At 39.2% G+C, this 25,848-nt stretch overlaps 1 protein-coding gene across 1 annotated transcript in view; it reads left to right on the top strand.

The window, feature by feature from the left end:
- Window positions 1-17,857, top strand: part of LOC126251628 (E3 ubiquitin-protein ligase TRAIP) — a 222,167-nt gene extending 204,310 nt beyond the window's left edge. The window contains exon 8 of the mRNA XM_049952172.1: window positions 16,391-17,857. Coding sequence (XP_049808129.1) covers window positions 16,391-16,756 — 366 coding nt within the window. The 3' untranslated portion in view covers window positions 16,757-17,857. The remainder of the gene's footprint in view (window positions 1-16,390) is intronic.
- Window positions 17,858-25,848: the final 7,991 nt, after the last annotated feature.

The raw sequence follows: 25,848 nt of genomic DNA, 5'->3' as shown, positions 1-25,848 counted from the left end.
AGAAACTCTTTGTGCAATTGACAACAACATTGTCAGTGTGAAGACAATTAGCTGCAATAAGTAATGTTGAGCACTTCCGTGAATGGTTCATTCAACAGTGCGTCAACCTTAACTTTAGTCCAAATATGCTGTCCACAGATGAGGCTTTGTTTCAAAACAGATGATTAATGTGTTGAAGAGTTGTAAGAAATGAGCTCTAACGTGGAAATAGTGTTGCCGGACCATGTCCGTGTAACCTGTTCTTTTCTGTATATGTGAGAAAGCTTCCTAAAAGTTTGGTTTTTGTTACACCCTGTGTACATATGATATTAAAATAAGATTAACTGCATTGACTGTCTGTTTCGACAGTCCGTGGTAGAATATTTTATGTATTATGAATGAACACACAACCCTGGAATAATTTTCTACGGTATTCCTTATTTTACAGTCAGTGTTTCAGCTGTTACACCATCATCAGGTACAAAGATAGATACAGTATGTGTGGCTACGAAATTTTGTAGGGGCGAAGATTTTAAGCTACTGCATTACAGAGTATCTCAGTGAAATGTTATGTAAAATAATTGAACTTAGACCAGATATGTGACACATTAAATAATGATAAGTTACAACAATGTTCTGCAAAAAAAATAACAATAAAGTTTGGTGGCATGATCCAAGGGAGTGACCGCACACACTTATCTTACCTGTAATAGGTCAAATATTACAAGTAGGTGAGAGATACAAATCAGATAAACCAGGTAAGTCAAGTAACTGACTATACAAAGTAATTTTTTTTTGACAGTGCAAATGGAAACTATAGTTAATGATGTAAAGGAAAAATATGGGGCATTTGAGTAGGAGGGGTAATTTACAATATGGTCTGGATGAGATTATAAGTAGTAGCTGCAGCTAACAGTGGTGGTCATTCACTACTAAGCTTGGGGAAATTGAAATACACTAGTGTCCAAAATTACAGCAACAAACCATTATTTCCCCATCCTGTGTCTAATTCACGATTTAATCATACAAACTGTCAACCAGATATCCATATGATATTGATCTGCATGGAAGATGGCATTCCAGCCTACGTACAATCATGCTAACAATGACAGCAGGGCAAGGCATGCATGAAAGTAGGTAATGTTTGCCAGGTAGTCCCACATTAATCGTTGTGTAGTCAGAGATGGTGCAGTGTATCACAGAGAAAATGCCTGCCAGACACTCTGCAGAAGAGGGTCATAGAAAGAATGGAAGCAGAACAGTCGCAAACTGATGTGACTCAATGGCTTGTTGTGAATCGTTCTGTCATTTCTCGGATATGGCAACAGTTTACAGAGACCAAAACTGTATCCGCAAGACCAGGACAGGGCTAACCACATGTGACTTCAGAAGAGAGAACCATCATTTGCCTGTAATGGCACAACAGTACTGCCTTAGTATTGCATGGCATGCATGTGAGCTCACAGCATCCACTGGATGTGTTGTACCGAGGCAAAAGGTGTGCAGAAGGTTTCAGCAGATACCTTTATTGTCAGAGACCTCTATGTCTACATATGAAGTGTCTTCACAGAAGGAAACGTCTAGAGTGAAGTTATCAACATGCCACCTAGGCAGTTGAACAGTAGGCCAGGTTTAGTTTCACAGACAAGTCCCGATTTAGTTTGGAGAGTGATTTTCGATGGATTCCCATCTGGAGGAAACATGGAACATGAGTTTGGGACCCAAACACTGTGGAAAGAACAGATATCGTGGAGAATCCTTCATGGTGTTGCCAAGGATTACGTTTACCTCTCGAACTTCTACTCGTGAAACTGTGCGGGTGAATCGGCAAGGTTTAACTGCCATCAGGTATCATGATGAGATCTTGGGACCCCACTTGTGGGTGTTGCGAGGTGCTGTGGGCCCTTACTTTGTACTGATAGACAGTAATGCTCAACTTTATAGAGCACGGGTGGTTAATGTTTTCTCGGAAACAGATGATGATGTGCGATGGCATGGCCTGCTTTCTCTCCCGATTTGAATCCCATAGAGCGTGTCTGGGATGCAATAGGGAGAAGGCTTACGCCATGTCATCATCTACCAACCACTCTCCAAGACTGTGAACAGCTCTGCAGTAAGAATGGGCATTATTGCCTCAGCATGATACTGGTGACATTCACAGCATTCCCCATTGTTGTCAGTCCAGTATTGTTCCCAGAAGGGGTCACAACGTGTACTGACCACAGTTGTCGGAATTTGGGCGCAAATCCGTTAAGTTGTAAAAAACGAAGAACATTTTTGTCTACCGTTATGCATGTTGCACAGTTGTTTATGTTCTAAATTCTACCTGTTTATACTGTTTTGTGGAAAAATAAAAGCAACCTTGCAAAATTTCCATTTGTTGCTTCAATTTTCGACACCAGTGTTTGTTATTGTTGTGGTCTTCAGTCCTGAGACTGGTTTCATACAGCTCTCCATGCTACTCTATCCTGTGCAAGCTGCTTCATCTCCCAGTACGTACTACAGCCTACATCCTTCTGAATCTGCTTAGTATAATCATCTCTTGGTCTCCCTCTACAATTTTTACCCTCCACACTGCCGTCCAATACTAAATTGGTGATCCCTTGATGCCTCAGAACATATCCTACCAACCGATCCCTTCTTCTACTCAAGTTGTGCCACAAACTCCTCTTCTCCCCAATCCTATTCAATACCTCCTCATTAGTTATGTGATCTACCCATCTAATCTTCAGCATTCTTCTGTAGCACCACATTTCGAAAGCTTCTATTCTCTTCTTGTCCAAACTATTTATCGTCTACATTTCACTTCCATACATGCCTACACTCCATACAAATACTTTCAGAAACGACTTCCTGACACTTGAATCTATACTCGATGTTAACGGATTACTCTTCTTCAGAAACGATTTCCTTGCCATTGCCAGTCTACATTTTATATCCACTCTACTTCGACCATCATCAGTTATTTTGCTCCCCAAATAGCAAAACTCCTTTACTGCTTTAAGTGTCTCATTCTCTAATCTAATTCACTCAGCATCACCCGAGTTAACTCGACTACATTCCATTATCCTCGTTTTGCTTTTGTTGATGTTCATCTTACATCCTCCTTTCAAGACACTGTCCATTCCGTTCAACTGCTATTCCAAGTCCTTTGCTGTCACTGACAGAATTACAATGTCATCGGCGAACCTCAAAGTTTTTACTTCTTCTCCATGAATTTTAATACCTACTCCGAATTTTTCTTTTGTTTCCTTTACTGCTTGCTCAATATACAGATTGAATAACATCGGGGAGAGGCTACAACCCTGTCTCACTCCCGTCCCAACCACTGCTTCCCTTTCATACCCCTCGACTCTTATAACTGCTATCTGGTTTCTGTACAAATTGTAAATAGCCTTTCGCTCCCTGTATTTTACCCCTGCCACCTTCAGAATTTGAGAGAGAGTATTCCAGTCTACATTGTCAAAAGCTTTCTCTAAGTCTACATATGCTAGAAATGTAGGTTTGCCTTTTCTTAATCTACCTTCTAACATAAGTCGTAGGGTCAGTATTGCATCGCGTGTTCCAATATGTCTATGGAATCCAAACTGATCTTCCCTGAGGTCGACTTCTACCAGTTTTTCCATTCATCTGTAAGGAATTCGCGTTAGTATTTTGCAGCCGTGACTTATTAAACTGATAGATTTATTATATTCTTCTTGACGTCTGAGGGTATTTTGCCTGTCTCATACATTTTGCTCACCAGATGGAAGAGTTTTGTCATTGCTGGCTCTCCCAAGGCCGTCAGTAGTTATAATGGAATGTTGTCTACTGCCGGGGCCTTGTTTCGACTTAGGTCTTTCAGTGCTCTGTCAAACTCTTCACGCAGTATCATATCTCCCATTTCATCTTCATCTACATCCTCTTCCATTTCCATAATATTGTCCTCAAGTACATCGCCCTTGTATAGACCCTCTATATACTCCTTCCACCTTTCTGCTCTCCCTTCTTTGCTTAGAACTGAATTTGCATATGAGCTCTTGATATTCATGCAAGTGGTTCTCTTTTCTCCAAAGGTCTCTTTAATTTTCCTGTAGGCAGTATCTATCTTACCCCTAGTGAGATAAGCCTCTACATCCAGTCATTTGTCCTCTAGCCATCCCTGCTTAGCCATTTTGTACTTCCTGTCGATCTCATTTTTGAGACGTTTGTATTCCTTTTTGCCTGCTTCATATACTGCATTTTTATATTTTCTCCTTTCATCAATTGAATTCAATATTTCTTCTGTTACCCATTGATTTCTACTAGCCCTCGTCTTTTTACCTACTTGATCCTCTGCTACCTTCACTACTTTATCCCTCAAAGCTACCCATTCTTCTTCTACTGTATTTCTTCCCCCATTCTTGTCAATTGTTCCCTAATGCTCTCCCTGAAACTCTGTACAACCTCTGGTTTAGTCAGTTTATCCAGGTCCCATCTCCTTAAATTCCCACCTTTTTGCCATTTCTTCAGTTTTAATCTACAGTTCATAACCAATAGATTGTGGTCAGAGTCCACATCTGCCCCTGGAAATGTCTTACAATTTAAAATCTGGTTCCTAAATCTCTGTCTTACCAATATATAATCTATCTGAAACCTTCTAGTATCTCCAGAGTTCTTCCATGTATACAACCTTCTTTCATGATTCTTGAACCAAGTGTTAGCTATGATTAAGTTATGCTCTGTGCAAAATTCTACCAGGCGGCTTTCTCTTCCATTCCTTACCCAATCCATATTTACCTACTACATTTCCTTCTCTTCCTTTTCCTACTATCGAATTTCAGTCACCCATGACTATTAAATTTTCGTCTCCCTTCACTATCTGAATAATTTCTTTTATCTCGTCGTACATTTCTTCAATTTCTTCGTCATCTGTGGAGCTAGTTGGCATATAAACTTGTACTACTGTAGTAGGCGTGGGCTTTGTGCCTATCTTGGCTACAATAATGCGTTCACTATGCTGTTCGTAGTAGCTTATCTTTGTTCCAACTTTTTTATTCGTTATTAAACCTACTCCTGCATTACCCCTATTTGATTTTGAATTTATAACCCTGTATTCACCTGACCAAAAGTCTTGATCCTCCTGCCACTGAACTTTGCTAATTCCCACTATATCTAACTGCAACCTATCCATTTCCCTTTTTAAATTTTCTAACCTACCTGCCCGATTAGCACCAGTGTATGTTCATTAATTTACATAATTTCAAAGCAGTTCCTCTTCCTCCCTTTATGGATATGATGTAGGACTTTCATATTGCACCATGTAAGTATGACCTTTTTTAAATAGGTGGTCTGCAATTTAGAGTCCTGTTTTCCATGTTTCCAACTTTTATGGTGTTCCTTCAAGGGGGTGCTTATTGCCCTGCCAGACTGACCTATATATAATTTGCCACAATTACGAATAATTTTATATACTCCATTCTTTTCCAAAGTGGGAGTGCTGTCTTTACCATTGGCCCAAAACTGACCCAAAGAGTTGTGTGCATAAAATGATTTTAAGGTCTCGTCTCTTCTTTACCTTGTTCTCAACCCCCCCCCCCCTTCAAGACCTTAATAGCGCTGATTCCTTATCTAGGAAAAGCTCTCTAAATGTGCGCAGAGAGCGTAAATCTAGGAACTTCAAAAATCATTTTACATATACAACTCAGTTGGCCACTTTTTGCCCAAGGTTAAACACAGCTTTCCAGGTTAGGGAAAAAAGTAGACTATTCAAAATCACTTGTAATTGTGGTAAATTCTATATAGATCAGTGTGGCAGGGCAGTACAGTACATTACATCGGTACTTGTTCCACAGATCATGAATATGACTTTCGTAATGAAATGGAATGTGTCAGCTTAAGACAAGTTTTCTTTATGCAATATAATTTTTTTTCTTCTTCATATCTCAAAATTCATCAACTGAGTAGGAGGAGTTGTCTTTCAGAAATTCTTTTAATTTGTTTTCAAATGCTGGTTGGTTATCTGTCAGACTTTTAAAGCTATTTGGTACATGACCAAAGATTTTTGTGGCAGCATAATTCACCCCTTTCTGTGCCAAAGTTAAATTTAACCCAAAATAGTGAAGATCATCCTTTCTTCTAGTACACATAAGCAAGCACACCTCACGGGCAGATGACCGCCAATCCCAGCATCTCGGATTTGAATGCATTCTGGCCCAGGATGCTGGAGCTGGCGATTGTATCTGCGTGTGCATGCCTCTTTCACTGGCAAAGGGTGTGGCCAAAAACCTTATGTGAGTGTCTTTTAATTGTGCCTATCTGCAACTTGACATGTCTTTTTTACAGTAAGCAGCACTCTGTCTTTTCCTACATTGATGATATTCCCACCTGGAGTTTCTATTATTCTGCTTACACACATTTGTGCAATGAACACTTTCTCTGTTAATGATGAATTATCCCAAAGTATGATGCCATATGAAAGCAGTGATGAACACAGGCATAGTAGGCTAACTTACTTTTATTTATTTATTTATTTATTTATTCCATGTGATCTGTTGGTACACAGTGTGTTGCAGATGTCGGAAAATGTCATTTAACATTGTTAACATGTATTAATGTAAGCCTATAGTATTCTAATGTATTATATTGCTCAATGTTTTCAATTTAGCACAAACAGCAAGATTACTTGTCTAAGTATTCATTTACAGAGTAAAAACAGTGACACAACAAATATGACTTCACGGCTTTGCTAAATTCTATGTTATCTTCAATGGACTTAATATTAGTGGGAAGATTGTCGAACAGTTGGAGGCCCATGTGGAAAACTCCCTTTTGACACAGTTGAGTATTTGTTCGTATAACATGCAGGTTTGCGTTTTTCCTGGTGTTGTGTTCATGTATTTGATTATTTTTTACGACTCTGGGGTCAGTTGGCACTATATGTTTTCTGAAGAATTTTAGAGTCTCAAGAATGTAGAGGCAAGGCAGTGTTAGAATTTCTAACTTTCTGAAGATGGGTTTGCAGGAGTCTCTGGGTTTGCTCCCATTAATAATCCTTAATGCTCTCTTCTGGATTCTGAATGTGCTCAAAGCAGTTGGAGCATTTCCCCAGAATATTACACCATATTTTAGGTGGGCTTGTATATAAGCGTAGTATGCACTGGTTAATGTTTTCAGGCTAGTACATGTTTTCAGCACACTCAATGCATAACAGCCAGTACAGATCCTGGCATTTACCTTTCCTGTATGTGTATTCCATTTCAAGTTATCTTGAACCCACAGACCTAGGAATTTGAAAACAGTGTTGGTATCTATTGACTGGTTATTTATAGTGACAGATGGCTGAGAGTAATTTGCATTTTGTGTTGTGTGGAAATTCATGGAAGCTGTCTTTTTGGTGTTGATGGTTAATCTGTTGATTTTTGCCCAATTGCTGAGTTGATCAGTAGCCACGTTCACAGCTTTTTGCACCGCCTCTGTATTCTCCCCTTTGAGGAGTACAGTTGTGTCATCAGCAAAAATTATTGTTTTGTGTGCATCAACATTCAGGCTCAAGTCATTAATATACAGGAGGAAAAGTAGGGGTCCCAATACTGAGCCCTGTGGAACACCTTGCTTTACAGTTTTATTACTTGATAGTATTTCGGTTATTGAGTTGCTTTGTCTATTAGTATATTTCATGCTGACTCTCTGCGTCCGATTGGTTAGGAATGTAGCAATCCAGTTGTTTGCAATTCCTCTGATACCGTAGTGTTCTAATTTTTCCAGTAATATTTTGTGGTCATACTGAGATGTTTATCACCAAAATTTGTAATATACCTATTAGCATAAGTACATGAACCTAAATGTTCCAGCAGATCATCAGTGTGTTTTTTCCAGTTCAGTTTCTCATCAATGCGTACATCCAGCAATTTTGAATATTCTGCCTTAGCAACAGACTTCTGTTCAAAGTCTATATATTCATCAATGGTGTTCTGCCATTTTCCTATACAGAACTGTATATACTGTATTTTCTCAAAATTTAGTGAGAGTCCATTTGCAGAGAACCACTTCAGCAAAAAGAACTAGCTTTGCATCTTCATGAATATAGAGAGGTAAGTCGTTAATAGATGTTAAGAACAATAAGGGACCCAAGTCTGAATAGTGTGGGACTCCTTTCTTGATGCCTCCCCAGTTAGAGGACTCTGCTGATTTTCGCAGACTATCTGTCATGTTAATTTCAATTTTCTGCATTCATCCAGTTACATATGAATTAAACCATTTGTGCACTGTCCCAATCATACCACAATATGTAAGCTTATCTAGAAGAATTTCATGATTCACACAGTCAAAAGCCTTTGAGAGATCACAAAAAATCCTCGTAGGTGATGTTCAGTTATTCAGAGCATTTAATATTTTATCAGTGAAAGAATATATAGGATTTTCTGTTGAAAAGCCTTTCTGGAAATCGAATTGACATTTTGTTAGTACTTCATTTTTACAAATATGTGAAGCTGCTCTTGAATACATTATTTTTTCAAGAATTTTGGATAAAACTGTCAGAAGTGAAAATGGATGGTACTTAGCATCAGACCTATACCCTTTTCTTATGCAGTTGTTTAACAATAGCATATTTCAGTCTACCAGAAAAATTCCCTGTTTCAGTGAGCTTACTATGTGTGCGGCGTAGAATCCTACTTACCTTTTGAGAACAAGGTTTTAGTTCTCTGTTGGAAATGCCATTATGTGTATGAGCTTTTCCTTTTGAGTGAATTTATTATTTACTTAATTTCAGCTGGAGAGGTGGCTTGAATTTCAGTTTTACGAAATTGCATAGGTATTCTCTCTTCCATGAACAGCTGTAACCTATTTTCCTATAACACTTAGAAAATGATTATTAAAAATATTTACTAAGTCTGACTTTTGTTAACAAACTTTTCATTGTGTTTACAATATTATGAGAAGGGAAGTTGCCATTCATCATATAGCGGAGATACTGAGTCGCAGATAGGCACAACAAAAAGACACTCACAACTATAGCTTTCAGCCAATTAAGGCCTTCGTCAACAATAGACTCATATATGCGCGCGCACACACGCACACACACAAAACTGCAGTCTCAGGCAACTGAAACCACTCTGCGAGCAGCAGCACCAGTGCATGATGAGAGTGGCAACTGGATGGGCATAAGGAAGAGGCTGGGGCAGGGAGGGGAGGGATAGTACAGTGGGAGTGGCAGACAGTGAAGTGCTGCAGATTAGGCAGAGGACACAGCAAAGGTGGGGAGGGGAGGGAGACAAGTAGCGGAAAAGGAGAGAAAAAAACTGGGTGTGTTGGTAGAATGATGGCAGTGTAGTGCTGGAATGGGAACAGGGAAGGGGCTAGATGGGTGAGGACAGTGACTAACAAAGGTTGAGGCCAGGAGGGTTACAGGAACATAGGATGTGTTGCAGGGAAAGTTCCCACCTGCGCAATTCAGAAAATCTGGTGTTGGTGGTAGGGATCTATATGGCACAGACTGTGAAGCAGTCATTGAAATTAAGGATATCGTGTTTGGCAGCGTGTTCAGCAACAGGATGGTCCACTTGTTTTTTGACCACAGTTTGTCAATGGCCATTCATGCAGACAGGCACGTTGTTGGTTGTCATGCCTACATAGAATGCAGCACTGGTTGCAGCTTGGCTTGTAGTCCACATGACCGGTTTCACAGGTAGCCCTGCCTTTGATGGGGTAGGTGATTTTAGTGACCAGACTGGACTAGGTAGTGGCGGGAGGATGTATGGGACAGGTCTTGCATCTAGGTCTGATACAGGGGTATGATCCATGAGGTAAGGATTGGGAACAGGGGTTGTGTAAGGATAGACAAGTATATTGTGTAGGTACAGTGGACGGCGGAATACCACTGTGGGAGAGGTGGGAAGGATAGTGGGCAGGACATCTTTCATTTCAGGGCATGACGAGTGGTAACTGAAACCCTGGAAGAGAATGTAATTCAGTTGCTCCAGTCCTGGGTGTTACTGGGTTGCGAGGGGAATGCTCCTCTGTGGCCGGACAGTGGGACTTGGGGAGGTTGTGGCAACCTTGTACAAAAACAAATCTCCTGTGCCTTATTTTTCCAGGCACTCACCTTCGTTACTGTCCTCACCCGTCCAACACCTTCCCTGTTTCCATTCCAGCACTACACTGACGTCATTCAACCACCACACTCAGTCTTTTTATTTCTCTCCTTTTCCGCTATCCCGTCACCCCTCCCCACCTCTCTTGTGCCCTCCGACTAACCTGCAGCACTTCACTGTCCACCTCCCCCACCATACTATCCCGACCCCAGTGTCCTCCTTACCCCACCCAGCCGCCACTCCCATCATGCACTGGTGCTGCTGCTGGCAGTGTGGTTTCAGTTGCCTGAGACTGCAGTCGTGTGTGTGTGTGTGTGTGTGTGTGTGTGTGTGTGTGTGTGCAAGGAAAGTCACTACTCACCATATAGCAGAGATACTGAGAGGGACAATGCATGTACGTGCGCACATATATGAATCTATTGTTGACAAAGGCCTTAATGACCAAAAGCTATAATTGTGAGTCTTTTTGTTGTTCCTATCTGTGACTCAGTATCTCTACTATATGGTGAGTAATGACTTTCCTTCTCATAATATTGTGACATTCCATCCTGGATTTTCCATTGTTTGATTTTTTCATTGAGATTGATAGAAATGAAGTTTTTCTGTGCTCTTGAGTGCCCTGTTTCTCTTTTAACAATATTCCAGATTGTTTTAATTTTACTATCAGAGATGCTAATCTCAGATATAATGCACATACTTCTTTAATAACTTTTCTTAATACCGTGAAATAGTTTTTATAATGTTTGACTGCTTCCGAATCATTACCCCCTTCTAGCTATAAGATATATTTCTTTTTTCTGTTTACAACATATTTTTATCCCCTTAGTAAGCCATGGCTTTTTAAATCATTACAATTATATTTCACTGTTTTCTTAGGGAAACTATTGTCAAATATACTCGCAAAGGTATCTTGACATAGGTTAAATTTTACATTAGCATTAGGTTCTTCTGTACACCTCATCCCAGTGTAACAGGTGTAAGCTCTCTCTACAATTTGCAATTGTTCAATTGTTAAATGAACGCACTAGTTTGTAGGACTGTTTAGCATTACTCTATGGAGCTATGTCATATACTGCAACTAGCTATACGTTATGATCAGAAAAACCATTCTTTAGAGGAAAGGTTTTTAATTGATTAAATTTATGACAACATTATCTATCAGTGTGCTGCTTTCCTATACTACCTGAGTAGAAAAGTCAATAACTGATATCAAGTTGAAAGAAAGAAAGAAGGGAAGGAAGATTGGGATTAACATCCCATCGACATCGAGGTCATTAGGATCAGAGCACAAGCTCAGATTGTGTCAAGGATGCAGAAAGTAATTGTCCATGCTCTTTCAAAGGAACTGTCCCGGCATTTGCCTGGAGCAATTTTGGGAAATGACAGAACGCCTGTATCTGCATGGCTGGATGTGATATTGAACCATTGTCTTCCAGAATGCGAGTCCAGTGTGTTAATCACTGCATCATTTCAAATTGAAAGAGCCAAGTAGTACTTCAAGGTCATGCTTTCTATCCCCGCAAACAATAATTTGCTTTCCTCTGTCTGACAGATAGCACAACAAAGAATAGAAATAGCTGCAAATTTCCTAATGGGGACCTATACACAGCTATAACTACAAAAGTACCATTATTTAGTTTAAGCTTACAGGCACATGTTTCTATATTTCACTCTACACAGTTTTTTTTTTAGTTTCTAAATTTTTCACACTATGATAACTTTTAACATAAATGGCAACTACTCCTCTCTCTGTAGTGTCTACTTACATGTGCTGAAAGCTTATATCTAACTACATTTACGTTTTCCATATCTGTAACCATATGATGGTTTAGTCAAATACAGCTTATCTCTGTCCACAAAAGAGATTCAGCAAAGTAGTTAGGCAATAACTTTTTATTTTAAGCTTAGACACCATGAACTGAAAAATATAAGTCAATAAAAAGAATATTAATAAAAATGGAAGAGTAGAGAAGACTGTCCATGTAGTTGTCACTGCAGAGTAATGCTGCGCTTCACGGTGCATTCACAGATGTTCTTGGCGATTCCCCCCCCCCCCTTCCCGCTCCCTCTCACCCACCATCTGGTAGACCAGTGCTTCGGGAATGGGGAATGTAGGGGTATTTATATTTCACCCAACACCCAGCTCTTGTCCGTACTGAAGGCAGTGCTTGAACTTCTTCAGCCTCCAGTGCTGGCAGTGACGGTACCTCTTCCTCTTGTGGCATTGAGAAGGTGTTGTCTGTGTCCAGTAGTGTGGAAGATGACACTTTATGTTTGGCTTGTATATCTTCTTCGGTCTATAACATATGTGCAGGTTTGACCCATTCTGATGATATCACTTGAATCTTCCCACTTTGACCCCTACATGCATGGTATGTTTGTCCCAGAGAGCACTCTATAGGACACAGAATAAGGGGGCTGCAATGGTGACATAGTTACCGCCTCATGTCTCGGGACAGGAGATGGGTGAAGTCTGGCCATATGCTCACTCACCTTTGCAGTTCAGTCTGTCATCATGCCCCGATTTGATCAGCAAAGAATTCTGTGGGCTGTCATATGGTTTCACTATAAACCAGTTCTGCAGTGAATGCTCCTAAATCTGCTTTTAATGCTGTACAAAGACCCAAGAAAACTGATGGCAAAGCTGACAGCCAAGAATGCACATGGAACATTAATGCAGCTTTTAATGTCCTATGCAAATGTTCCACCATTCCATTGCATGTTGGGTGGTACGTCGTGGTATGATGGTGTTGGAAACCGCAGAGGTTGGCCAATTCCGAGAACAGCTTCAATTCGAATTGATACCCCTGGTTTGTGGTGACCTGTAAGGAACAGTCAAAATGTGTGATCCATGATGAAAGAAATACCCATGCCACCATTTCTGGGGAAATGTCAGGTAATGAAATCACCTCCACCCATCTGGGGAAGCAGACCACTGGAGTGAGGAGATAACAGTACCCTTCTGACGGCAACAGAAGTCCACAGTGTCCACGTGCACATTTGTGAAACATTGCATCGTAAGTGGGAATTCTCCTACAGCTTTGTGCATGTGTCATCCAACCTTGGCCCTCTGACAACCTAAGTACGTTTTTGTCCAACTACGGCAGTTGTTATTTGTATTGGGCCACACGAATCTGTCCATCAGTTTGACCCAAGTGTTTATTCCCGGGTGAGCCAGCCCATGGATGCTGTCAAATAACTGCTGTCGCAGTTTCTCTGCAGATATAACCTGGATGTACTATCGCAACAGAATTCGACAAGTTGTTGGTTTGTCTCTTGCACAGTAGCTAGCTCCTTGTAGTCAGTAGCTTGAGAGATCTATTCCAACTGAAACAGGAAATCTGCCACGGTGTTCTCAGCTCCTTTTATATGCTGTCATGAATTGGGTGATGAGTTGAAGTTGTCTAAATTGTCATAGTAAGTGTTCATCTTCGTTCCTTCTGAAGGTGAAAGTAATTGGTTTGTGGCCTGTGAAATGTGTGAATGGTCTGGTTTCAATTCTTGAGTGGCAAGCAGGAGGAGTGTGATCATTGCTGTTTTATTGTCAAGCGCATTAATGGCGATCATAAATTTGATATCTTTGTTTACAGTGCTGTGGTACTGGAAAGTCAGATCAAGCATTGCAAGCCATAATTCAGGTGTATCAGAATGAACTGTAGTGGGCGTATTTTCATATTGCTACTGTTCCTTATGAAATGAAAAATTTCAATGCAATGTTTTCCTGGTTTACTATGTGTGTAGTGTGGACATGCCAACTCTGCAGTAGATGATACTGAACAGTGCTGTATTTGCTGCTGCGTGGAGTGAGCGCGTGGTTTGAGTGCCATGTTGTGGACTTTGTGGTCCCTCTCGCCAGAGGTTTGAGTCCTTCCTCGGGCGTATGTATATATATGTGTGTGTGTGTGTGTGTGTGTGTGTGTGTGTGTGTGTGTGTGTGTGTGTGTGTGTGTGTTGGTTGCTCTTAGCATAAGTTAGTTTAAGTAGTGTGTAAGTCTAGAGACCAATGACCTGAGCAGTTTGGTCCCTTATAAATTCACACACATTTGAACATTTGGTGTATTTGTTTGTCGACGACAGAATTCAGTATACAGGGTCAGCAATTTGGTTGGTTAATTTGGGGGAGAAGACCAAAAAGGGAGGCCATTGGTCTCATTGGATTAAAGAAGGATGAGGAAGGAAGACGGCCATGCCCTTTCAAAGGAACCATCCCGGCATTTAAGTAAAGCAATTTAGGGAAATCATTGAAAACCTGTCAGGATGGCCAGACACAGTTTTGACCCATCATCGTCCCGAATGCAAGTCCAATGTGCTAACCACTGCACCCTCACTCGATTGGTCACCACTTTAGCCAATTACAGCTTATCTCTGCCCTCTAGCGAGATTCAACAAAGTAGTTAGGCAATAACTTTTTATTTTAGGCTCAAACACCATTAACTGAAAAATGTAAGTCAATAAAAAGAATAATAATATAAATCAAAGAGTAAAGAAGATTGTCTGTGCGCTCGTCACCACAGAATAATGCTGCACTTCACTGTGCTTTCACAGATGTTCTTCTGGTGAATCCCACAATGTTCATACAGGCTTAGTAAAAGTGCTGTGTAACAGAACTTCCTGAGTGATTTTCCTAAATTCATTTAATTTATTTTCCATTGTGTGCAGTTAATATTACAGGCTTCACAAAAGCAACTTAAAATTTTGCAACAAGTAACTGATAAAAAGGTGAAGCCACTGCTTACACAGACAAAGCACTAAACCACATGCAAGTGCTGCTTGAAAGTTGCCAATACTAAGAGATATTAATGGTATTGAGACTCTGACACTAGATATTGATTCACTAATGTGTCCACTTAACAATAAGAATACTTTTGGGATCAAAATAGATATTTGACAATAAACTATGTAAATTCATTAAAATAATGAACTTTGTGGTACTAAAATAATAAATTTTGGCAGAGTGGATGACTAAGAACTTCATTAGTAAATCACTACTTTCTTCAGTATTCATATTGCACATTTAATTAAAAAAAAAACATTTGCAATGTGGATGAATAGTACTTACGAACTCAACAGCCCACAAATTAAACAAGTAAAACAATGTGCAGATTTATTCTTCACATGAAGCTCTACGGTGAAAGCTATTAAATCTTATCTACGTCAATATATCCATTGTATGTAAGCTATTGCAATCAATCACTGAAACATCAGCCATTACAAATGAACAGTTCTACTTTTTCACAAAGTGTGTGATAACGTATGCAATATTTCCCACATCCCTTTTTCATGTGTGGATATTCTATGGGAAATAGTGGCTATGATACCTGTACAGCACATATAGAAAAGTTTGCATTAATTCATTCAGTTTTATTTTCTTAATGGCATCAAATAAATATTAATTGTATAAAAGTTGCTTCATGGGATCTTGATTTTTGGTGCCTTAGTTTTTAAATAGGGAATAAAAAATGATAGCATAATTACACCAAATTTTCACATTATAATTACCAAACTACAGTCAGTATACAAAGTAATAGTTGAAAGTATTTTGCACTGAAGAGTATGGTTCTATTTTTGCTGCTTGAAGGAATGCCATAGAAACTGGAAACATAAGAAAGGGGGCTCTGCTTGTGTGGATCACGTACTTAAAATAGGTCATAGTTACAGTATGCACAGAAGTCCTACAACACATCAATAAAGGGAGGAAGTTGAACTGCCTTGAAATAATGGAAATTAATAAACATATGTCAATTTCCTCAAGCTTAGTACTGAATGATCAGCCACATTTTCCTTTCTTGCTACTTCTAACTGCAGTTACTACTCATAATACCATCCAGATCGTGTAAATTATACCACACACTCAGTGCCCCATTTTTTTTCCTTTATACCATTTGCTATAGTTCCATGTGCACTGTTAAAAAAATTTTACTTTGTCTAATCACAGCTATTTCACTTGCTAAATTTTGTTCAGCCACCCCCATGGACCATGTCACCAAAATTTATTGTTCAGATTATTTCCTTCTAAACACAATTGTTGTAATTTGTTATTTAGTTCATTGTTTAATGTGCCACATATTAATTCAGTAATTTTACATAATGTTTTCACTGAGATACTCTGTAACGCACTAGTTTAAAAACTTTGATCCTGCAATATTCCACAGCCACACACGTCATCATCAGGTACAAAGATTAATACAGTAGCAGGCCAAAAGCCTCTTTGTAAAATAAGAAGTGTTGTAGAATGTAACACTAGTGTTGTGTATTTCTTCCATAATGTCAAAAAATTAATTGCTTACTATATCAGTGTTTCTACTATTTGTGGGGCATCATGAAATGTAAAAAAATAAATAAATAACTTCTTGTTCCAGCTGCAAAATCAGGAGGAGGAGCCACAAAAAAAGACTCTGAAATTGAGATTTAACGGTGGAGAAAGTGCTACAGATTTGACTCCACTGAGAGGAATTAAGTTCAGAACCATTCCAGTGCATAATAAGTTCAGTATTTTTAAAAAACCTAGAAGTGAAGGTACAGCTGATGTAGTAGGAAGTGTAAATTGTGATAGTGAAGTAACGTACGATGGACATGGAGGTCATTCCAAATTAGATGAATTTCCAAAACTTGTTCCAAAATTCAGGCCAGAAAAAAGGACTATGAAGATACCTATAGCACGAATGAAGAAGAAAGCAGCAAGTTCAGATAGTTTAAAACGCTATGTAACAGGACTTCCTGACTGATCTTCCTAAATTCCTTTAATTTATTTCCCATTGTGTGCAGTTAATATTACAGGCGTTACAATAGTAAATTAAATTTTTGCAACAAATAGCTGATAAAAAAATTGGAGACATTACACAGACAAAGTGCTAAACCATATGCAAGCGTCATTTGAAAGTTCCCAGTACTAAGAGATATTGTATTGTATTGAATGGTACTGAGACGTTGATGTTTGATATAGATCCAGTAATGTGTCCATTTAACACTAAGAATGCTTTTGGGATCAAGATTGACATTTGACGATAAACTATGAAAATTCATTAAAATAATGAACTTTGTGGTACTAAAACAATAAATTTTGGCAGAGTGGATGACTGAAAACTTCATTACTAAATGACTACTTTTTTTCAATAGTTATATTGCACATTTAACAAAAAACATTTATTTGGAATGTGGATGAATAGTACTTACAATCTCAACAGTTCACAAATTGAACAAGGAAAACAATGTGCAAGATTTATTCTTCACATTGGACATAAGGCTTTGCAACGAAAGCTATTAAATCTTGTCTACTACAATGTATCCCTTGTGTGTAAGCTGTTGCAATCAATCAGTGAAACATCAGTCATTACAGATAAACAATTCTAATTTTTTTATGAAGTATATGATACATATGCAATATTTCCCGCATCCCTCTTTCATGTGTGAATTTTCTATGGGGAGTAGTGGCTACAACACCTGGACAACACATATAGGAAAATTTGTGTTAATTCATTCAGTTTTATGTTCTTGATGGCATCAAATAAATATTTTGTATAGAAGTTGTTACATGGATCTTGATTTTTGATGCCTTAGTTTTTAAATAGGGAATAAAAAATGATAGCAAAATTACACCAAATTTTCACATTATAATTACTAAACTATAGTCAGTATATGAAGTAATGGTTAGAAGTATTTTCACTTAAGAGTATGATTCTATTTTTTGCTACAACTTTGTCATACACAACATGGAAATTACAGTGTATTTACAGTCTTTCCCACACAAACGATAAATACAAAATTATAGAAGGTGATGAGCATTACCTGTACCAGCACCTTTAACTGCTCAAATACGAGTTATACTGGGGGGGGGGGGGGGGGGGGGGGGGGCAGCAACTGAACTGTACAAGCTCTCAGTAAGGCAGTAATTTAGTGTTGTAATTTGTTAGTCAAACAATGGCTATTTTTAAGAACAACTACTGCTACTTTGCTGGTTATATTATTCATCTGCTATTCAGTTAGTCCTAAATATTTCATACTTATTTAAATAAATATTTAAGAATAACTGTTAAGTTCTCGTATAAAGGTGACCGATTTGCAGTGAACATTGTTTGTTACATTGTAAGACAGGAATTAGCAAATCTGCTATTCCAAAAACTTATTATGCTGGCTAATAAAAGTGCTTTTTAGTTTTTTGGATTTCTCAGTTTTCTGTGTCAGGTCTACAGGTAAATTGTTATAACAGTTTGCACCAGAGTATAAGAAACTCCACTTTGCATCCAAGACCGACATTCAAAATCCACATGGAAATTACTTTTATACTTCTTATTACCTATAGAATAACAATCATCCATTTGAAACTGATTTTTATTACTTACTGATAACATGCAAAGAGGTAAAGTAGAGATGGGAGTGTAATAACTTCAGTGTCTATAAGGTGGCCTCTGCAAGCTATTTCCTTATCAGATGTACAAAATATTCTTACTATTCCTTTTTTGCTCATTTAGATATGCTTCACTGTAGAGCAATATATGCTAGCATTTCTGTCTGGTGATGACACTGAAGGGAGCAGATTGTTAGTACCAAAACAGGCCAAATTCTGGTTTTTGGTCAAATTAATAATAAATTGATTTTGTTTTCTTTTGTTATCTGTCTGGACAGCATCAAAGTTTACGCATGAACTTGCATCTACAGTGAAACCTCTATTTTCATGCAGTCCAGACTTTTAAAAAACATGAAATTGAGGAAAACGCAGAATTGAAGAAAATGTTAAGCCGCCCCCCCCCCCCCTCCCCAAAAAAAAGCAAGAACACATGTAATTGGCATAAATGATTAAAAATTGTAATCCTGTCCAATACTTTGTGTAAAATCTGTCTAGGTGAAAGAAATAAAATGTACAATACAATGTTTGTGCAATAATTTCATCAGTTCTTAAAAATATCACAGATGTGTAATAGCAAGTAAAAACTCGTCAAAAAAATTGAAGTCAGAATCTGGGTACAAGGTAATCGAGCTGTTTTCCGACATGTTACGACCACAAATTATATGTTCAAAACACACATCTTTGAGAGAGGCCCCTTTTCGATCACCGATAAAAAAGCAAAAATTGATGTACATGTTGAATTAAATCAAAAACATCACATCAGGTAAGTGGTTTGCACTTTATATGCTCACCACCGTCAAAGTGTTATTTCAGTTTTGATGAGAGAAATAAGATTGTGAAAAAACGAGTTTACTTCCCCAATTGATGTTACAAGCTTATCTGAAGTCAGCTCATTGAATTTCTGTACACTGCAAAATGAAAATTTGAAAGAAAGCTTAGATGCTACAGTTTCACTTCATGCCCTACTGCCAATCTTCATGATCTACAGTGTGGGCTGTGTGTGGAGCAAAGTGTATACATGAGTAGTGTATGTAGCTATTGCAACCGTATTATGTCAGATTTGAACACGAAAGTCTTTAAAATATACTAACGCAAAACCCTTGTTCTATTTCTGTGTGACATCTCTGTCATAGCATATCATCTGCATAAAAAGTACATTTTCAGCACTTCACAAAATGCTTTCACCCCTGCCCACACTCCAGTCGCTGAAGGCCCACTCTCCCTCGCCACACATCTCGTAGGTGAGCTCATTTTGTGTGTATTAGTGTGGTGTGGTGGCTGCACTAGCTATAGTGTAACTTAACAAGTCACCAGCCAATAAGAGTTCTCAAACCGGAGATGGGCGACGTTTCCTCGATTATGAGCGAGCATATTCTTTGAGACTCAGTGTTTGAATTTAAAAGGTTGACGATTGATATAGTTGCTGAATACAGTATATTGGAAATAGATGCAAAAAGATGAAACTTAATTATACGAGTGGCACAAGAAAAGGTGGAGGCTGGGCCCCTTTGTCACATATTGGCTCAGTCCAGAACATTTTCCGTTGACTGTCTTGTTTTCCCATTACAGCTGCAAACTAGCAGTAGTTGTATTGTAACTGCGAGGTAAAGTTAAATGTTGTAACTTGTGTTGGCAACAGCGATTGTGGTTTACTAAGAAGAAATGTAAAATCGGGGAATTTTTTGCATTGATTTAATGGATTTTTCACAGGGGCTACAAATTTATGGTGCAGAATTGTGAAAAACGTAAAATCTGATAAGCACATGCTGGAACCTTGAAAGTAGTTTATATGTTAGAAATTATGGACAATAAAAAAAAAGAAAATTGTGGCAGTTGCTGGTGGTTTGTTTGCTATGTACTCATAGAAGAGATTATTTCTGAAATCAGTGAAGGTATTTTAAATTTGTCTTGCGACTTCAAGGAGATGCATATTTTTGTCACGAAATGTGTTTAGTTTTATTGAAATAAAATAACATCAGTGGTCTTAATGAAAGACACATGCCATTTGGCTTGCTTTCTCCACCTACAAATTGTTACAAAAGATTTTTATGTTAGTGCTTAATATTTTTGCTCACATCAAGAAACCCCATCTGCGTAAGTGTTTTTTAGATATTTCCTCATTTGGCCCTATTGTTTCCTGTACCATAGCTGCAAAGGCAGAATACCTGCAGTTGTTATAAAGTAGCTAAGGACAATATGGTCCCACAAATGGAGAATTTTTTCTGAAACTTCATTTCAAATTTTGTAGCTTAATTTTTATAACAACACTGTGGTCCACGGCTGGAATACTGACTAGAAATTTTTCAAGCATCTCTTTTAGGCCCCATTTTTCTACGTTATTGTTTGTGTAATGTTCATGTATCAGTCTTCTCAAACATGATACAATTTCATGGTTTTCGATATGGTCATTGGTCCAGCCCCATCATCATATTTATAGCAACTAAAACTTGTTTCTTGAAAAAGGCTCATTCAGAAATGGCGAATTTCAAGTAACACTTACATTTCTCATTTCCGTATTAAAATTTACTTCCTTTGGCAAAACAAAGCCTAGCTTGCACAATGTCACCTCGCTAACATCCTAATGCACTTTCATTGTGAAAGAATCCTGAAACAGTAATTCCTGAGATGAGGAAATGTGGTCGGTTGATGTCAAAAGTGTATGAAAATAAGGTGTAATATCTTAACTTTAGCAAAGCCACTCTAATTCTTATTTCAGCTGCTATCAAAGACTTATAAAAATTACATCATTCCATTACATAAGTCTACAGTTACTCACATAATGTGATAGATAAGAAAATTCCACATGCTTATCACGTAGAAATGAGGGGCACTGTGAATATTTTATTCTCGCATTCTGTGTGTACAGTCTCAAGATCGGGCCTCCACAAACAAATAGGCTGAGGCTGTGGATATCAAAGAATCTGCTGTAAATATCCCTGGCTCTTCGCCTAAATCCATTTTTTTGTGCGGCATCTCACCTTCAAAGGGGCACCAGCTTCTGATTGTTGCAGGAATGTTGTCAGCAAATAACTTCCCGTCCTCAATCGTGATGTGGCAACTCTCTCTATGTTCTCATAGTACACACCTGGAAATGGAAAAAAGAACACATTGACACCGGTGTGTCAGACCCACCATACTTGCTCCGGACACTGCGAGAGGGCTGTACAAGCAATGATCACACGCACGGCACAGCGGACACACCAGGAACCGCGGTGTTGGCCGTCGAATGGCGCTAGCTGCGCAGCATTTGTGCACCGCCGCCGTCAGTGTCAGCCAGTTTGCCGTGGCATACGGAGCTCCATCGCAGTCTTTAACACTGGTAGCATGCCGCGACAGCGTGGACGTGAACCGTATGTGCAGTTGACAGACTTTGAGCGAGGGCGTATAGTGGGCATGCGGGAGGCCGGGTGGACGTACCGCCGAATTGCTCAACACGTGGGGCGTGAGGTCTCCACAGTACATCGATGTTGTCGCCAGTAGTCGGCGGAAGGTGCACGTGCCCGTCGACCTGGGACCGGACCGCAGCGACGCACGGATGCACGCCAAGACCGTAGGATCCTACGCAGTGCCGTAGGGGACCGCACCGCCACTTCCCAGCAAATTAGGGACACTGTTGCTCCTGGGGTATCGGCGAGGACCATTCGCAACCGTCTCCATGAAGCTGGGCTACGGTCCCGCACACCGTTAGGCCGTCTTCCGCTCACGCCCCAACATCGTGCAGCCCGCCTCCAGTGGTGTCGCGACAGGCGTGAATGGAGGGACGAATGGAGACGTGTCGTCTTCAGCGATGAAAGTCGCTTCTGCCTTGGTGCCAATGATGGTCGTATGCGTGTTTGGCGCCGTGCAGGTGAGCGCCACAATCAGGACTGCATACGACCGAGGCACACAGGGCCAAAACCCGGCATAATGGTGTGGGGAGCGATCTCCTACACTGGCCGTACACCACTGGTGATCGTCGAGGGGACACTGAATAGTGCACGGTACATCCAAACCGTCATCGAACCTATCGTTCTACCATTCCTAGACCGGCAAGGGAACTTGCTGTTCCAACAGGACAATGCACGTCCGCATGTATCCCGTGCCACCCAACGTGCTCTAGAAGGTGTAAGTCAACTACCCTGGCCAGCAAGATCTCCGGATCTGTCCCCCATTGAGCATGTTTGGGACTGGATGAAGCGTCGTCTCACGCGGTCTGCACGTCCAGCACGAACGCTGGTCCAACTGAGGCGCCAGGTGGAAATGGCATGGCAAGCCGTTCCACAGGACTACATCCAGCATCTCTACGATCGTCTCCATGGGAGAATAGCAGCCTGCATTGCTGCGAAAGGTGGATGTACACTGTACTAGTGCCGACATTGTGCATGCTCTGTTGCCTGTGTCTATGTGCCTGTGGTTCTGTCAGTGTGATCATGTGATGTATCTGACCCCAGGAATGTGTCAATAAAGTTTCCCCTTCCTGGGACAATGAATTCACGGTGTTCTTATTTCAATTTCCAGGAGTGTATTTCGTGGTGAAACTGAGCAAGGTGAAACAGTGCTGAATGGCTGGAGATTTGAGGGCATCAAGGTCAACAAGACATCAGAATTCCAGGTGTATTGCACAGTCTGCAGCATGTCTATCGCTCTCAGCAACACAGGGAAGATGGCAGTAATATGCCATGTGGAAGGAACTAAGTGCTAAAACTGTTAAGTGATGCATAGACTCTTAAAGGCTGCACAACATCTCACTGACCATAATGGGATTTTATTTTCAGTGACTGCATTGTTTATTTATCCTGCCATTTTGGTGATGTGGTAGGCCATTAAAAGGGTATTCCAGTAATGCTTTAAAACATAAGTGAGGAGAACAGGAACATCGGGTGACCTGGGAAACCTTAACAACAAAGTGTTGCTCAAAAGTGACCAAGACGAACAGACTTTGGCATTTTCCACGTATCCTTATGCAGCTTGATGTAACCTATCCTTTTCTAATGTCAAGTTTTGGCATTCATTGGGGAAACTTGCCCCTGGTTTTTCAGTGAAGAGAGAGGATCAGCAAGATACACCTCACAGCCCTTCTGTCCCAATATTTCTGTTCTTCTTGCTTCCTCTTTAAACGATGGGGTTGATTTCATTAATCCCTTCTTCATTGCGCATGTGTTCTGAAACTGGACATACCCATTTACCGATGAGCATTGTTCTTCCCCTGATAGCACATGCCTGCCAACTCTTCTGATTTAGTATGGAGACTCCTGATTTTCAGCCTTTTCTCCCGCCTTCCGATTATTCCATTATTTCTCAACATTTTTAGCTAATGATTGTCAAACCTAAGACACTTGTTTTGAAAACCCATCATTTTGGTTTTTGGTCAATTGTTGAAAGTCCTTTGCCTATTAACTTTTTTAAGCAATGTACTCCTTGGAGTCTGCAGGAATCAGGAAGTCGCATGTGACCTGTTGTAGATTGTACTTTTTCCTCTTTCCAGTGTGTTTTGTAGAACGTATAATCGTATTGCTCAACTTTGTGCTCTGTTTGGATGTGGGTCTGTGGCTTGTCACTGTGCCAGTGCTGTTGTGTTATTGGTTTTCCTACTAAATCTGGTGGTTTTGAGTACCTGTCTAGTGGCTAGTGGGAATTATGGTAGATTTTAAACATTTTAGGGTGATTTTACAGTAAAATTACTTCATCCATTCAACATGGAGAAAATAGCACTGTTTAATTAATTAACATCTACTAACTTTGAATTTATATCACCTAAACATATATAATATACAGTATTCTGTCTTCGCAACTGTAGTGTTGTGTGGTTCTAGTATTAACAAATCTGCAGCTGCATGCACTGTGCATACCCTTAGTGCTGGTGTTAATGTTGTGTTTTTTACATCACTGGATATTGTTTTAGCACTAAACATGGGTAAAGTAAATGCACAGAAATGTAATGCTGAATGGCTACACAATAACAAATTTGCAAATTGGTTAGAAAGAATTTTTGGCGATGACACAAAGGCATATTGCAAATTTTGTTGTTGTACTCTGTCATCACCTTATGCCGACACATAAGCAATAGTGGCACAAAAAAGACAACTGCAGCCTCCTAAACAAAAATAACTTTCAATACCATGGGAGACTTTTTAGAAGTGAACTAAGCTGAAGGTTCCCTTGCATTTTATGCCATTGTGCGATCATATCATGTGGTCACTTAACTGATTGTATGTGAGTAGGTTCGGTCATTGATGTTGCCAGAAAACTTCAAATACATAGAACAAAGCATAGTGCAGTTATAAAACATGTACTAAGGCCCAGTTTTGTGGAAAATATGCAGCAAGATATCACTGACAGCATGTATAACATTGTAACTGATGAATCAACAAACATTAACACGAACAAATTTTTAAGAATAACAACAATATATTACGGTGCTGCAACTAATGCAATCATTTCAACATTTTTGAAATCTGATAATCTCAAATATTTTCATTCTGTTTTCTTGAAGTAATATTGCAACAATTTCCGTGCATTATTATTTCAAGGAAATATCTGTTCTTTGCATTTTACAATCTTTATCTACTTGACTAGCCTGTAATACACACTTAAGAGCCTGGCTGAGAGGTCATCGTATCATTTTCAGATTATTTCTTTACTTCTGCCTCACATAGTGCATAGGAAAAACAAACGCCTAAATCTTTTCACTCGCACTCTGATTTATTTTATTATGACGATACTTTCTCCCTATGGACATGAAAGTAAACAAAATATTTCCGCATTCAGAGGAGAATGTTGGCGATTGAAATTTCATAAATAGCTCTCTTCACAAAGAAAAACACCTTTGTTTTTATGATTGGCACCCTGTAATAAAACGTGGCAAAAATATTTTTGGTGAAGTTTGGTATGTGTATTGTTGCTTAACACAAGAAAAACAATGTTTCAATATACCAAGTCTTATTACAGATATTCTACTCTAAACTAATATGTATCTTGTGTAATCTGGCTCCTGCTTCATGATGCTGCCGTAGATTCATTTTTATGTTACTGCATCGCCACATGGGATTTATGCAATAAATTCAATAAGTTTCAGTGCTTCATGTTCACAATAGCTTTCATTTCACACACCAGATGTTCGGTGGCAAACTTAAAAAGTCGGACTACATGCTCTTGATCCAAAATTCGGTCTAAGACCGAAGTAAGACTGACCTCTGGCAGTGTACTTATCACCTATATTTATATGAGTTTAAACAATTACTATCTTTATTACAGATTGAATTTTGCATATTAAAAATTGGAGTTTTCACATACATCTTCCCAAATTACATGAAATAAAAGTGAATAATTTCATACAAAGACGGGAAAGACTATAAATTATATGTTTTATCTTTGCAACAATATATTTTGTTAATTTGCATATATTATTTTATTGACTTAAAGCAAAATTATCTATCATTTTCAGGTGAACAGAACGATTAGTTTTATTGAATAAAAGGCCTAGACTCAGTTAAT

Source organism: Schistocerca nitens, chromosome 4 (genome assembly GCF_023898315.1).
Source record: "Schistocerca nitens isolate TAMUIC-IGC-003100 chromosome 4, iqSchNite1.1, whole genome shotgun sequence".
Taxonomy (NCBI): domain Eukaryota; kingdom Metazoa; phylum Arthropoda; class Insecta; order Orthoptera; family Acrididae; genus Schistocerca; species Schistocerca nitens.
The sequence above is the reverse complement of the archived record's forward strand: the minus strand, read 5'-3'. Positions and strand labels throughout refer to the sequence as shown.